This window comes from Aptenodytes forsteri, unplaced genomic scaffold (genome assembly GCF_000699145.1).
Source record: "Aptenodytes forsteri isolate BGI_AS27 unplaced genomic scaffold, ASM69914v1 Scaffold1301, whole genome shotgun sequence".
NCBI lineage: Eukaryota > Metazoa > Chordata > Aves > Sphenisciformes > Spheniscidae > Aptenodytes > Aptenodytes forsteri.
In genome coordinates this window covers 129485-144018 of record NW_008795496.1, presented here as the reverse complement: position 1 = coordinate 144018, position 14534 = coordinate 129485, and the positions used below count along the sequence as shown (strand labels likewise).

General features: G+C 39.7%; 1 protein-coding gene across 1 annotated transcript in view; it reads right to left on the bottom strand.

Moving 5' to 3' along the window:
- Positions 1-108: 108 nt before the first annotated feature.
- Positions 109-14534, bottom strand: part of LOC103900956 (protein AHNAK2) — a gene marked incomplete at its 3' end in the record, with an annotated part of 33084 nt that continues 18658 nt past the window's right edge. Inside the window, exons 2-7 of the mRNA XM_019472700.1 lie at positions 5981-6085; positions 5100-5189; positions 4266-4322; positions 3531-3672; positions 2561-2742; positions 109-1780 (exon numbers count right to left, since the gene is read on the bottom strand). Coding sequence (XP_019328245.1) covers positions 109-1780; positions 2561-2742; positions 3531-3672; positions 4266-4322; positions 5100-5189; positions 5981-6070 — 2233 coding nt within the window. The remainder of the gene's footprint in view (positions 1781-2560; positions 2743-3530; positions 3673-4265; positions 4323-5099; positions 5190-5980; positions 6086-14534) is intronic.

Genomic DNA, 14534 nt, shown 5'->3' with positions numbered 1-14534 from the left:
TTTTGGTGCCGGGGATGTCGGCTTTGAGGGCTGGCATAGCGCCCTCCCCTGCCTCCATCAGGGTTTGAGCCATTTCTTCTGTTTTCTTTGATGATATACTGAGTTCACCCTTTTGTATTTCAATATCAGGTTTTGTAATCAGTATTTCTACTTCTGCCTCTTCCAAATGATTCTGCATTGAGGACTTTTTTGCAGTTAGATGTTGAAGACTTGGCAGTTGGACTTCTGTCAATTTTCTTACGTCCTTTTCACTGATTTTTCCTTTCGAGATCCCGATTTCAATTTCAGCACTTGGAATCTTCATTTGTTCTGCTGGTTCACTCATGTCTGGTTTTGCACCTGCTTCTAGGGATGGCCCTTTTCCTTCCCTGTTGCTTACGTGACTTTCAATTTGCCCTGTCTCATCCTTTGTAGTTGCCCAGGTAAATGTAGGTAATTTAAACTTTGGCAGTCTGAATTTGCTTTCTTTTCCCTCTATATCCTTTTCTCTTGCCTTCATGCCCACGTCCATCTTCAAGGTTTTATCACTCGTGGGCATGCCATCTTCTTCTGCCTGTGCCTTTTTTACAGTATCTTGTGATTCAACTGTGCTTTCTTCTCGTGGTGTTTTCATGTCAGCTTTAGGTGTTTTGGCCATTTTGAATGATGGCATTTGTATTTTCCAGGTAGACACTTCTGATTCTTCATCAGGCATTTGAGGTTTCACATCCAAATGCCTGCCATCCTCTGATCTTGTATCAGGTGGTGTTTCCGGTACTGAATGTGGAACATCACTTCCCGGTTTGGTGTTTTCAGTCCCTGGCTCCTTTCTTTTGGGCATTGAAATCCCAAATTTTGTCTTCTGAATTGTTAGTATGTGTGTGTCGTCTTCTGCTTGTTTTTCTCCTGTTTCCAGTGTGTCAGATGTTGTGTGTAATTCTGCTTTAGCAGTGCCTATTTCTAGACCTTTTACCTGTATAGATCCTTGTGCTGTGTGACCCGTCATGTCTATGTTAATTTCACTTTCTCCTTCTGTTTTATCTGCTGTTCCTTTCTGTTTCTTTTTTCGGGATTTTGATGAGGCTTGTTTAGTTGGGCTTTCTTTGAGAGCAGGTGTTTCTAAACTGGGCTTTGATATCTGTGTTGTTATAGCTGGTACTTCAGGTACAGTAAATTTTGATGTTGATTCCTTGTCTTTTTCTTTTTTAATGCTTATTTCAACTTCAGGGCATTTTTTTGCATGAGATGGAATGCCATTTTTCATATCTTTTAAATCTTCTGTTACAGTTTCATGTACCTCCCCTGTTTTAATTTCATAAGCAGGAGATGTGGTGTATTCAACTGTTAGTATTTCAGGATTTTCCAGGCTGATATCTTTAGGTATTTTTTCGCTTTCAGATAACAGTGTAGTTTTTATTTCTTTTTTTTGCTTGTCTTGTGTTTCTTGTTTGGACCTGTGCATTTTGAATCCAATGCTAGGGAACTTCAGTTTCTTTTGGCTTCCTTTTTTTTCTTTGATATGGACTTCTTGTTGAAATTGAGACTCTGTGTCTGTGCTTGTCGGGGAAATATCCTGTATAGCAGGCTCATATGCATCTGATGTACTATGAGATCTTCTGTGCCCCAGTATCTTTTTGTTTTTAATTGACTGGAATTTTGGCCATGATAATCTATCTTTTTTAGGTCTCTTGCTTCTTCCTACCCTTTGGCTTACAATTAATGTTTCCCTGTCTTCTTCTGAAATGGCTTTTCCTGAAATATGCAGTGTTTCTTCAGGAATGCTCTCACTGAGTTCCTTTTCCTGAAAGAACAAATAGTAGTCAGAAGATTAAAAGTAAACTAAATATAGATGCAACATAAAATAAAACACATACTATAAAATATGTAGAAATATGTGCTTTTTATTCACAGTATCTACTTGTTATGTAAAAAATTCCTGAAAACGGTGAATATAATTCAGGCAGAAATTACATAAAACAAATGGATTGTATGACTGTAATATGTGGATTTCTGAAGGTTTATGTTCTTTGCAAAACATTGCAGTAAATAGAGGTTTCTGTATGTATCTCTCTCTCTGTACAAATATATATAATATTTATATATATGTTTATGAAGAGAATAATAATTTTGAATGTGATGGAGACCTATGAGCAGATCATGTCTGTGGAGATATCAGTGATTAAACACATCTTTTTAAGAGATAATTTCCTTGATGAGCTTTTGAGAAAAATCTTTATTGATATTTTACGTTTTGGAAAATATCGACTATAAATCGAGCTTATCTGAGCCTGTTCTATCAGTGGACACTTAACAACAAAAAAAGTGCTGACTCTCTAGAGAAGAATGTTTTTCTACCCTAATGCAAGATTGTGGCTTTATCCAAAATATGTAGTCCTGCCCAGGATATTTATAAAGCTGCAAATACTGTTTGGGATTTTTTTCTTCTGATGAATATTCATCCTCGTAAGTTTAAACACATGCCTAGGTCTTAAGAAGACACAAGTGTGTATTTTCTGGTCTCTTTCCACACAGCACATTACTACAGTGTTATCCAAACTTTGTAAACTAATCAAATAACTACCCGGCTTAATCTTTCCTTTTCGTACTGGGCTGCAGAGTGAATGTGTTCTAGCTCTTCTTTCCCAGCAATTTTTCTTTTGAGGCTGAACTGGACTCTGTATGGCTCAGAATATTGGAGAATCTTGAGTGCATCTTCATATTTGATATTATCGAAAAATATTGTAGCACTTAGAAGCTGATCACCTGCAAGTGCAATCAGACAGAATTTTAATTAGTTTGTGTTCTCCTGCAGTTTTTCAGATTCTGTTGAATTAATGCTCATTAAAAAAAATAATTATCACATCCCACTTATTTAAAATATAAAACGATGTTCACATAATAGAATCACAGAATAGTTAAGGCTGGAAAGGACCTCTGGAGATCATCTAGTCCAACTGTCCTGCTCAGGGAAGGGTCAGCTACAGCCAGTTGTTCAGGTCTATGTGCAGTCAAGCTTTGAACAGTTCCAAGGGTGGTGACTCTACAACCTCTCTGGAAAACCTGTTCCAGTGTGTGACTACCCTGACAGTAACAAAGTTTTTTCTTACGTTTTTCAGTATTTAGACTCTGGACTTTTGTTCTTGTTTAAATCATTATTTATTGTAGTTTTGTGGCATACTATTTTGTGAAAGAATCGAAGGCAGGTTCTTCATGAATGTTATGAGTTGGGTTGGTTTTTTTTCATTTTAGTTGTGTATACACTACTTTCTATGTATCTTTTTCACTGTTTCAGTGAATATTAGGTAATTTTTTTATGGTATACAAAAAAAAAAAATCACATTTCATTATTGTTTAAGAAACGGATCTTTGAAATTATTAATATGGAAAGGTTAAGCTCACACATAATGTTAGTTGGTTTGGGATCTACTATTTCTATTACCTAAAGAGATGACAGATCAGGTAGCTATCTATATGCACACACAGCTACATACCTGATTATTTTAAGACATATTTAAAAAAAAAAAAAAGAAAAACAGAAAATCAGACTGTACCTTCTCTCAGACTAAATATTTTCGAAGCAGAAGATTCCTTAAGTACTTTTTTAATAAATATTCCTTCATTTCCTCCACCCATCACACTAAAACCACTAGCACCAGCTTCCACTTCCGTTTTCAGGGTCACTTCCATTGTCTCCTAGACATAGAAAAAGGTGTGAATTTATAATTTTTATTCATTTGTATCAAAGTGTTCTACATTATTCTACAATAAAAAATTTAGTCTTCACAGGTATATTTCCAGTAGCACAAGAAAAATTATCTAAAACAGAGAATGTACTTTTTCAGTGTGGGTTTGATTCTGTTCTAAATTAGAATTAAGCACGTGTTAGGGTTATGCGGGATCAGGGCCATAGGGAAAATAGGTTGTAATTTTAAAACATGAAACATATGGAATCTTTTAGGACTAAAAGACTGTATTTTCTGTGAAGATGTTAAGCACCCGAATTAGAGTCAATGGGCCAGAAAAGTCAGACTAAGAGCTAATCCTGTACTGTACTCAAACTGGAGAAGGCTAAAGAATGCTAAAAAGAATTATGGAAGGACCCCAAACAGGACGAGTAACTGTGCCACAACTAGGCAATTTGTGAAGTTCCTAGTTAAAACAAGTCTACAGTGATTCTTTGCCTATTTGTCCTTCCCTCTGTCCACTCATCCATGTCTGTGTGTTGTGATGGACTTTACTGTTTTGCAAACCACATGCCTAAAACTACTGAGTGCCTTTAGACTGACCTGCGGATGACTCTGTTTTGATTTGTCTGTAGAATATTTTTTGTTTTCTTCTTGAAGCTGAAAAATAATTTGCAATTATTTAGTGTTCAGAAGTGTGCTGTTGTAAAGTACAACAAAAGTCCTACATCAGTTAAAATGCCTAGTTTAGACTAAGAACTGAGATGAGGCTGACTTTAATGGCAACAGAGCAAGATTGGGATCTACAAGTGCAATGTACAATGTGAATGATTTAACTATATTATTCCCAGTAGTAAATTAGATGCCAAGGCCTCACTGCGTTGTACCAAAATTTGCATGAAATGAACACGGGAAACCTATTGTATTAATGCATTGGGAGCTTTTCTGTGTTACTCATGTAGCACATTTCTCATGCTTTCATCTTTGTGAAGGTGCATTTTTTTCATTTTTTTGACTTCAGCATGAATTTCAAACTGTTGCCTACTTATCTTAACATGACTGTACTAACTAAATCTTTACTTTTGAATAACCAAGAGGTACAGGTAATTTTGAAATATGTATTAGTTAGATTCAAGCCAGTTAAATATCCTAATAGGAAAAGAATTGTGATTTCTTGACAGTCTCTGCCCCAGGTCCTTTAAAGAATGAAGTCAAATGCATTTTTTGCCAAGAAACAAGAACATGGCCGCAACAAGTCCGGTAGAATATAAAACCATCAATGAACATGGCCCTGTTTTTGGTAGGGACAGGAAGACAATATGGCTGCAACAACATCCTGTTACATGACATATGGGTGTTGGCTAGTTGTAGGAGCTAAAGCCCCTTGAATGAAGAGGCTTGGTAAAGCCATGCTTGCATGAAAACTCAGTGTCTTGCCTTTAAATATTCTTCTTCTATGGAATATTCATAAACTGGAGAGGATCCTTGTGGCCTTGGACGGATGTCTTCTACTGCCACTTCATTAACCTGTGGAAAAGAAATGAGTGGTGGGAAAGGAACATCCACCATTAAACAATGACCCATTTTTTTAGAAGAGTTTTTCTACTTAGGCATAGTCTCCTCCTGTGTACAAATCTTTCATTAGTAACGGTGGATGTAGAATAACCAATAACTCTTTCCTTAGGTCAAGAACAAATACAATTCTCATTTAAGGATGTAACTCAAGAACACAAGGGACAGACTCCTGAGAGACAAAAGCAATCGTATGCTGATTTTGGTTTTCTTTATGAATTGTATGCATCTATGGGCTGAACAGACTGAAAATACTGACAGATCAATTAGTAATAATTGAAAAAGGCAATAAAAATTCACTCCCCTGCTTTATTTGCACACCTAACATTTGCATTCTGTGGCTTCAAACTTTATTGCCCTCTATAACCAAGCAAATCATGGAAGAGTCCCAGCAGGAATTTCTGCTGACAAGCACTTGGCATGCTTCCTTCTGGAGTCAAATGATAGGGAACCTAAACCGGCTAAAGCTTTAAAGAAAAGTTACTGTAGTCAACAGCCATGTAATAGTTTGCTAAGTCTTGGTATTAAACTTATGCTGTTGAATCATGGCAAAGAGCAGATCACTTTATATTGAAGCATCATTCTGGCTTTTGACCTGGCAGGAGAATCCCAAGCAGAAATAAATTTTTGATGGGGAAAAAAATCACCAGCAAGACCCAGCTATACACAAAATATTTAAGATCCCATTTTAACACGGTAACTGCCAAACCCCCATCCCAAAAAAAAACAACTCTAAAAAAACTCACAGAATCTTCATCCTCTGCATCCGCATCAGCATCAGCATCTCCCGGAGGCTCGGCTGGTCTCAGCTGTCGTCCAGAACCTGAAAGCAGCATACAGGTTGCTGGTGTCTGTGGGAACCACGCTGAGCACAGAGCAGTCAGCTTGCAAGCTGAAGCCCTCCGGAGCAGCACGCCTGGGGGACATGCACTGTCCGGCTGTAGAAAGGCCTGCTTTCATTTAGATTCCTTATCTCAGATCTCATCAGGCCAATCTTTCTAAAGATACCAGAAATATTCATATCCAGGAATGTAAGGGCTTTTGTGAAGGAAAAAATCCCCAGATTGGAGAAAATATAGAACTAGAAGTTGGCCAGATTTTTTTTGATTACCAAGGGGGGCTTGAGGTGTGCATTGGGCAGAATTGGCAGGGTTTTGGCAGCAGCGTGGCTGTGGGGTGGTCACTGTGGGAGGAGGTCATGGACCACCCTGTGCTGGACGCAGCCACTTGCAGCCAGCTCCACCTGCAATACTGAACCGTTCGGAGGAGTTTCTGGCACCTCTGTGAAAGCGTGTTTAAGAAAGAGTGGTAAATGCTGAGAAAAAGAGACAAAATCACTAGAGGAGGAGGAGAAAGACAGAAGACTACACCAGAGCAGAGGGAAAGAGGAGAGATGGCAGAGCAGGAGAAACACTGGAGGAAAATAGGATCTCGAGGAGGGGCCAGAGGAAGAAAAGCCGCCTGAGCAGGGGCAGAGAGGAGGAGACTCGACTCTGATGGGTCGGCAGCTGGTAGAGGAACCCACCCCGGGGCAATTGAGTATGAAACAAGAAGTTCTTCTTTTGAAAAGCAGCCACCATCTGCTGACCCCCGTTTCCTGCGCCATCCTTTGCCTCCCCAAAGGGACTGAGTATAGCCCACAGCGAGGGGATTGGAGACCAGAAAGAAGGGAGGAGAGGTGCACGGAGGGAACCTGAGGTGTTTTTCCCTAAGTGGTTTTATTTTTTTTTAAATATCAGAATCAGTAATTAAAAGTTCATTAATAGGCAATAAATTAAATCGAGTGAAATTCCCCATCTCAAAACTCTTCCTTGCCTTTCTTTGACAGAGTTCTTAAGACAAGAGCCGGAGAGTAAACATCATGAAGCTTTGATAGTAATAAAGACTCTGCTTTCTTGGGTTTTAAAAGTGTTGAGGGCAGAGAGAGATGAGGTGAAGGAGACGGGCTGTTTGAAAATATGATTCTGTTGAAATGCCTTAAACTGGGCACTGAAGAATGAAAATGGCATGAATACATCACCGTTTTCAGTGATCTGGGCTTAGCCAGTAGAGGACAGTGTGGCTGAATTACACAATCCCTGAGGCACAGGCTATTCTAATACATGCACAAGTCCTTGTCCTGATAACTATGTCTCTTTCCTGTCTCCATGCTCCATTTTTTTCAAGCCATCAGGCTGTCTAGCCCTCTCACACCCAGTTCTGCAACTGCCATTAGTATACATAGTTTTGCCTCTCCTAAATAGATCCTCTGGCTTAAAAATATGCTTGAACACTAGAGAAGACAACCACAAGCAGAACTGTGCAACTCATTTATTGTCTACTGTAAATGAAAAATCCTTGGGCTGGAACACAACATTTCTGGATGTGGATATTACATGCTGTGTGTGCAGACAAGCTGGCACAACTTACGCATGTATGCAATCACTCTAACTTACACAAGTTGCCAAGCTCTTGTTAAAATGGCTGTGATTTTGCTAGCCTTTCTTCATAGTTTTCTGATCTCCTACATTTATTTTTTCCTTGACTTTTTTGAAGATGAAATTATTTAGTACAGGCAGGGTTTTGAAAGAGTTATGCCATGTGATAAGTGATAGACCACTTACTTTGTTAAGATGAATGCTAATGGTGTGCTTCCAGTGGGAATAACCCACGTCAGTCTGTGGGCCAAGTTTCCCAACTTGATAGAATAGAAGGCATCCTCATTAGCCACATGTACATTATCTTAATCAGCTCTCCTAGCTCCAGAGAACTAGGATCAACTCAGAACACATCAGAGCTGCCAGACCATACCTCCTGTAGCCTTCACAAGACTTGTCCTGATGCCTATGATAGACAATTCTAGAAAATGATCTTAATGCAGACCCTGATTCAGATTAAAGACCTGCATAAATTGGCTTGATTTTTTTTTCAAAAGCTCTAGCATTTGCAATTTTCAGAAGCTCAAGAAAATTGGAAAATGAGCATAACCTTGTTAAAAAATTTAGATGTGGATTTATGAATCTGATTTTAGGCATTTCTGCTTGAAAATTCTGGAATCTATTAATGAAGCTCTTCACCACATGTATTTTAATAAGCATCATATGAGGAGAAGAGCTGCTGGACTGAGGCTTGATTGTTTAATTTACTTAGTGCTTCTAAAGATTCAGGTGCCAACAGCGAATTTTATGGCTGTTACTAAAATTCCAAGAAATAGTAAGGACTTAGTCTTGTGGCATTGCTGTATTTTTCACTTGGGAGAATCCCACCCACAAGCCCTGCCATCCAGTAGAATGACTTAACAGAATATTGCTTGGATTGCTAGAGCATTTGCTTTTCAGTGCAGCACTTCAAGGCTAATTACAGCATTGATCCTGGTGGCTGCCAATAATTTTGCTACTGAAAAAGAAAAATGAAAGGGTTATCTGGGAGAATTATTGGGCTGGTTTGCTTCTGTTTCTCTTGTTTTACTCTGGTGTAACTTCAGTGACATTTTAGTTGTCTAGAACTGGAGCAATGCAAGTATGGGGTGCTCCGTTCTCAGGACTTGAATGGTCCTGTATAGTTTGTGCAGTGGATTTATCACCATCCAGAGAAGGTGACTCTGAGTCTAGGGTACTGCAGCTATCCAACAGGTTCTAACAGAGGTAAAACTTTTAAAATTAGATGTTTTAAACAAAGGATGCTTAGAATGATTAGGTGACCAACACCTTCAAAATATTCCTGTTGCTAAGAACAGGCTACTCATAAAACCCAAGAGAATTAGATCACTTCCCACGGTGAGACCTGAACACTTATTTCCCATTGGGATGCCATTTTAAAACAACAAATGACACTGCCAAGTCTTGTTCAGCGTGGATGTAGAGAGGTAGACCTGGCCTGGATGACATCTCATCTGGGTCTGGACCAGGAGAAAAGTTTCTTGTTTTCCACCAGCTGTTGATCATGCAACGCAGTGATGTATGAGGCACAAGGGTGGCTTCACATGCTTGTCCAAGTACTGGCAGGTGATTGCTCTCCTTTCCCTTGCTAGAGGGGCTGTGGATCAAGGTATGCCAAACTGTCACCAGAAAAAAAATCCCTGTCTGTTAAGATGCAAATCTGTTGCATAAAAGGCCTCTTTCACCCATCTTATGATGGGCAGGAAGAGAAAGAGTCCTCCTGTGAAAGCCTTTAGTAAACTGCTACCTCTCCTAAGTGGTGATAGTAGGACTCTTTCCTACAAAATGGAGCAACAGACTACTGTCCTCAGGGCTAATACAGATGTGGCTGAGATTGCATGGCGGGACATCAGCTACACAAATGACCTCCTCTCCCAAAGCTTCACACTGAGGCTTCGCATCCATCCTGATTTCCCCAAACTGTGCCTACTTGTATATTAATTCTCCCCTCTGCCATAGCTAACCCATGTCATAAAAGACTTCTTGTGCCCCTGATTCCTACTGTAGACTAAAATTTTCTTCAGATTTTTTTTCTGATTCAGAATACATTAAAAACAAATCTATAGAAGAGGGGAATTACAGTACATCAATGAATTCCATTTTCAGCAAAGCCTTCTTTCTGTGTGTAAAAGACTGTGCCAATAAACTATGATTTATATGCATGTCATTCTCATGCCCCAAATAGTAGTGATGCCAACATTTTATAGGTTTTAACTTTTTTTATAAACTCTGGACAATCAATGCGTTGTTCAAAATGTTTCCATAAACAAGATGGAATTTACATCAGTGACTACTTCTAATAGCCACTGAACTGACTTCAGAACAAGGGAATTTTTTGAAAATAGGCAGTAGGAGTTATATAGGCTAGAACATTTTCATATTATAAGACTGAAAATTGTATTTGCTTTTTTAAATGTAATTTTAAAAAAAAAATTATTTTATCTTTAATCTAGCAACCCAGCTGGACTGTTTTGGGTAAAACCACAAAAATGTAAAACCAAGTTATTTTTTTGATATTCACATTTGAGACATTATAATCAATTTAAAGTATGACAGTGTCATTGAATTCAAGTCAATTGTGCTTTACTGTATTGTATAAACTGAAGAGAAACCTAGCATTTAATTGAGACACTGGCATATAAAATTACCATGATTTATACTTTAAAATCAAGTAAAACAGCAAATGAGAATACCAGAGATGTTGTTAAAAAAAGAAATTATAACGTCCTTTGCTGATCATCCCAGCTTCCTTGTTTACAAATTATATCCCTTTCTCTGCAATTTTTAGATTTGGGCTTTCTGCCTTTTAAGATTTTATACTAAAGTTATGGTTGCATATGAATGTAGTGAATTTAGGTAATCTGCTCTTATCTTTAACTATATAACTTTTCTTTGCATTAACTTCTTAGGCATTATCTTTCCCATTAAAAGTGGCTTTGTTTTGTTTTCTTTTATTTAATTTTGTTCTGTTTTTTGTTGGAGAGAACTAAAATGCTACTGTTGTGTTGTTTTCCCTGGAATTTTAATGTAGCTCAGTCAAAATTGGCAAGAGTAGCCATGGTTGCAATGCACATATTTTTTACAAAGATGCAGGTTAAATATTGCTCATTCTCAGGTAGTATCCTCAACCAGAAGAGGTTCCTTCTTGCCGTGCACTGACTGGCATGAATTATCTAATTTCAGTTCAACAACTAGTTTCTCTTATACAGAAACCTGGTCTGTGGTAAACATCTGTCCACAGGTGAAAACTTGTATGCTTTGCTCATTCATTAATTATTAGTTGTTAATATATGAAGGTCACAACCTGTACCTTTTCTTTACTAGGATTTTGGTGTTTGCTAGTTACCATTTCTTAGCTTTCATAAGAAACAAACAGTCCTGTTTGTTTGTGCAGTACTGTGGAAATGAATAGCTTTGAGCCCACTGCCAGATAGAAGACTCGTGCCTTAACATGTGGGCAAGGCTGGGACATCTTTTGCTCAGGTCTTTTCTGACAATGTGAAGCACACTCTGGGCACATAACCTGATTTGTATTGTTAATAAGGAGAAGGAGGAGTGAATAATTGCAAGACAAACAGCAACAATAATAATAATTTAATATCATTGTCACTGTTGGCACTGTGTTTGACCCAGCAAAGAATTCATACATGTAGGTCAGCAGTTTTCACAGCGCTCCCTCACATGCTTATGTCTCATTGCAAATAAGGTTGAGCATCGCTGCTGTCATGGACAGCTTCCGCTGGCTCCTGTATCAGACCTCTCTTCCTGCAGCCATCGGTCCCTGTACCTGCTGATCTGTCTGTCCCTGTGCCCTCAGGCACCCTGTCGTGGGCCTGTTACTTCTCATGCATGCATGGCTAGTCACTCCTAATGCACTGCTCCATAATTCCTCCTATTTTTAAAATTAAACCCCTTTCTCAAAATGCCTGATTTTTCCCCCGCAGTTTGTTCTCCCCCTTTGCAGGTATCACAATTACTGGGATTCCTTTTCTTCCCTCAGAGCTCTCAGCCGCCTGAGCAGTGCTGCTGCGAAGACCCGCAGCCCCTTCTGATTCACTTCTTATATTTGAAATAGGGACTATTCAGAATAGTTAGAATATTTAAAATCGTAGTTCCCAGTTCAGGAAAGCACTTGATAATAGGAACGCTATGCACATGCTTGGCATTCAACTTGGCTTCTCAAGAGCACTTTTTCAGATAGGTAAGTTCACCTGACTTTAGTTTACTAAGGGAATTTTTTCACTTCAGGGTTATGGGCAAAAAGGCACAGCAATTCAAACATTTTACTTTGTCTTTGGCAACTTCAGTGCTTCAGTTTCCATGTCTGCTTCTTTTTTATACCCATCCTAATCCACTGTCTCTATTATTTTGATGAGTTATTAAATTAATGCACCTTGCAGTGAGTTCTTTGGGTTTCCCAGGATATCCCAGAAGACTGGAGACTGATGAATAAATGTAGATCAACCAGCTAATTAAAATGTCACTTCAGCTAGGCAGTGTCATCAAGCATATAAGCTATTGCATTCTTGGTTTGGTTTTCTTAAAGCTCCCATGACTGAAAAATGGCCTAAATCAGATTTTCTTAAAAGCCCTCACAGTCAAAGTTACAATGACAGCAAAAGGACCACCTTTTCTATCTCAGCTACCATTTTCTGGATACGAACATGAATTTTTGTCACTTAAAAGAACTATTTTCATCACTTTCCAAAATCAGCTGTGCTAAAGATCTCTGAATCCACAAGCAGATCTTTGTGTTCTTCTAACTGCATCAATTGGCTTGACAAGACAGAATTTGCCGATCCCTGCACTAAAAATGTTGTGCAAATGATATGTACAAGCACAAAAATAGTTACTCAGTCTCAGCAGTGGCCTGAAATGTTTCACTATTTCTCTTTGTTTCCCCCAGAGTTTTTTTCCTCAGCTCGAGTTACAAATGGAAGTGGTGACCTAATGCTACATTAAAGAGGACTAAAAGCCTAGCGATACTGTCATGCTTCAAGGTCTATTGTTAAAAAGAAACAAACCATGGCAGGTTTCTTGTCCAGAACTGCTGTCTGGAGGCTACACAGAAAAGAGCATCTGCTCTAATACCATACCTTGGGTTCCGCTGTGAATTTCCTTAAGTGTAAATGCCAAGGTTAAGTGTAAAGACCATGAACAAGAACAACTAGGAACACACGAGTGTAGAGGGCTGCACAGTGTGAGGGGCTTGGCTGTGGCAGTTCAGAGTAATCATCCCCACCACCCAAACCCTCCTGGGCAGTTTGGTGGAGGAGTCATGTCCTTCCAATCAAGCAATGCTGGAGGAAAACGGTCCTGCAAGCACAAGTTGGCAAAGATAAGAATCTGAAAGTGTCTGCAAATAAACTCTTTTATGCATGCACTGTGTTCCTTGAGGAAGCTGCCATGAGGTTTAAAACACAGCTCATGGCACAGGCTCTTGCACAGTCTGTGTAGGCTTGACCATTAGCTCCAGCAGGCCCATGGCATTCCCAGTAAGCAGCTCCAACTATGCTGGGGAAAACCATCAGCAAAAAATTGAGAGGTTCATCTTCTACAGAGATTTCCTAGCGCATTCCAGAGACCTGGATTCGTTCCATTGTCCTGCAAGATCCCATGGACTGAGTTACAACAACTGCTGGGCAGGGCTCTGGGGCACGGCAGGACTGCAGCGGGAATGCCATGGCTGTCACTCTATCCAGGCAGGATACACGGCAACGGGGAGATGCGGACGCAATGTCACGGAGAAGGCTGCCTCTCCCAGCCATCCATCGCAGGAATGTAATGTTACTTCACTTGAACAACTGCCAGCGAGACAGCGGGGGCACCCAGTAGCTCCACCTAGACGAACCAGCTTGTCAGCTCTGAAATGAGCGATTGCCACAGCGGAAAAAGCAGCCGTTCTGCCTCAAAAAAGTGATAAAGTGAGGAATGGCACCTCCCCTGTAGTGTTTCCCCTCTGCCCTGTGCTGGGAGCAGGACCCTCCCCACCAAGCCCTGAACTGTTTCTGTGGGATGAAGACAAAGGACTAGTCTGTGGAATGAAGATAAAGATTTTGCTGCTAAAGGGGTTTAATAGGCCTTATTATCTGCAGGATGCTATCAGAACCAGCTAGGCCTGTGTTTAAGCTGTACTCCCGCCTTTGTTTTGCATTTGGTTTGGTAATGCCCCCTGGCTGCACTCTGTCACTGAGCTGCATACTTGTACTGTGATGAATGTAGCTCAGACTTTGGAGCCGAAAGCAGGGGCTTGTAGCACAGCAGAGCTAAAGGAGCAGCTACTCCCAAACAACCAACGTGTGAATAGTTTCCTTCCATTCAAGGCATGAACAAGATGTTTTGATTCAATGCCTTGGTATGTTAAGCTGCCTTTGTCGGCAGCTAGAGTATTTCATTAAAAGCCTTCAAATCACCTCATCTCAAAACCTTCCGAAAACAGAAAATGTATGTAAGTTACAATCATCAGTCTCCTCGCCCGGACAGAGACCTGTTCGTGAAGTTAGCTCCAACTTTTATCAAAAGGAACGGTACTCTGCTCTGCAAAGTACATCCAAGTAGAGAAATGTCTAGGGAATTAAGGTTTCTTACAGACCATACTGAGCTCTGTAGGATTTTATAGAGCATTTTCTACAGGTTGACGAATATCAGGGAAGATGTGGAAGAGCACTGGCAACTAAGAACAGATATAAACACTACCATAAAAAGAGAAACTAACAGCTCCCAGATGAAAAGGAGAGTGAATGGCTTTCCCATGAGTGTGTGTTTATTGATAAGCTCTGCCCACAGATTTGAAACTATTAAAAGCATGCCTGCTCACACTTCACAATAGGAGCAAAACTTTAATGAGACAGATCAGAAAGGAGCTCTTTAATTTTACAGTGGT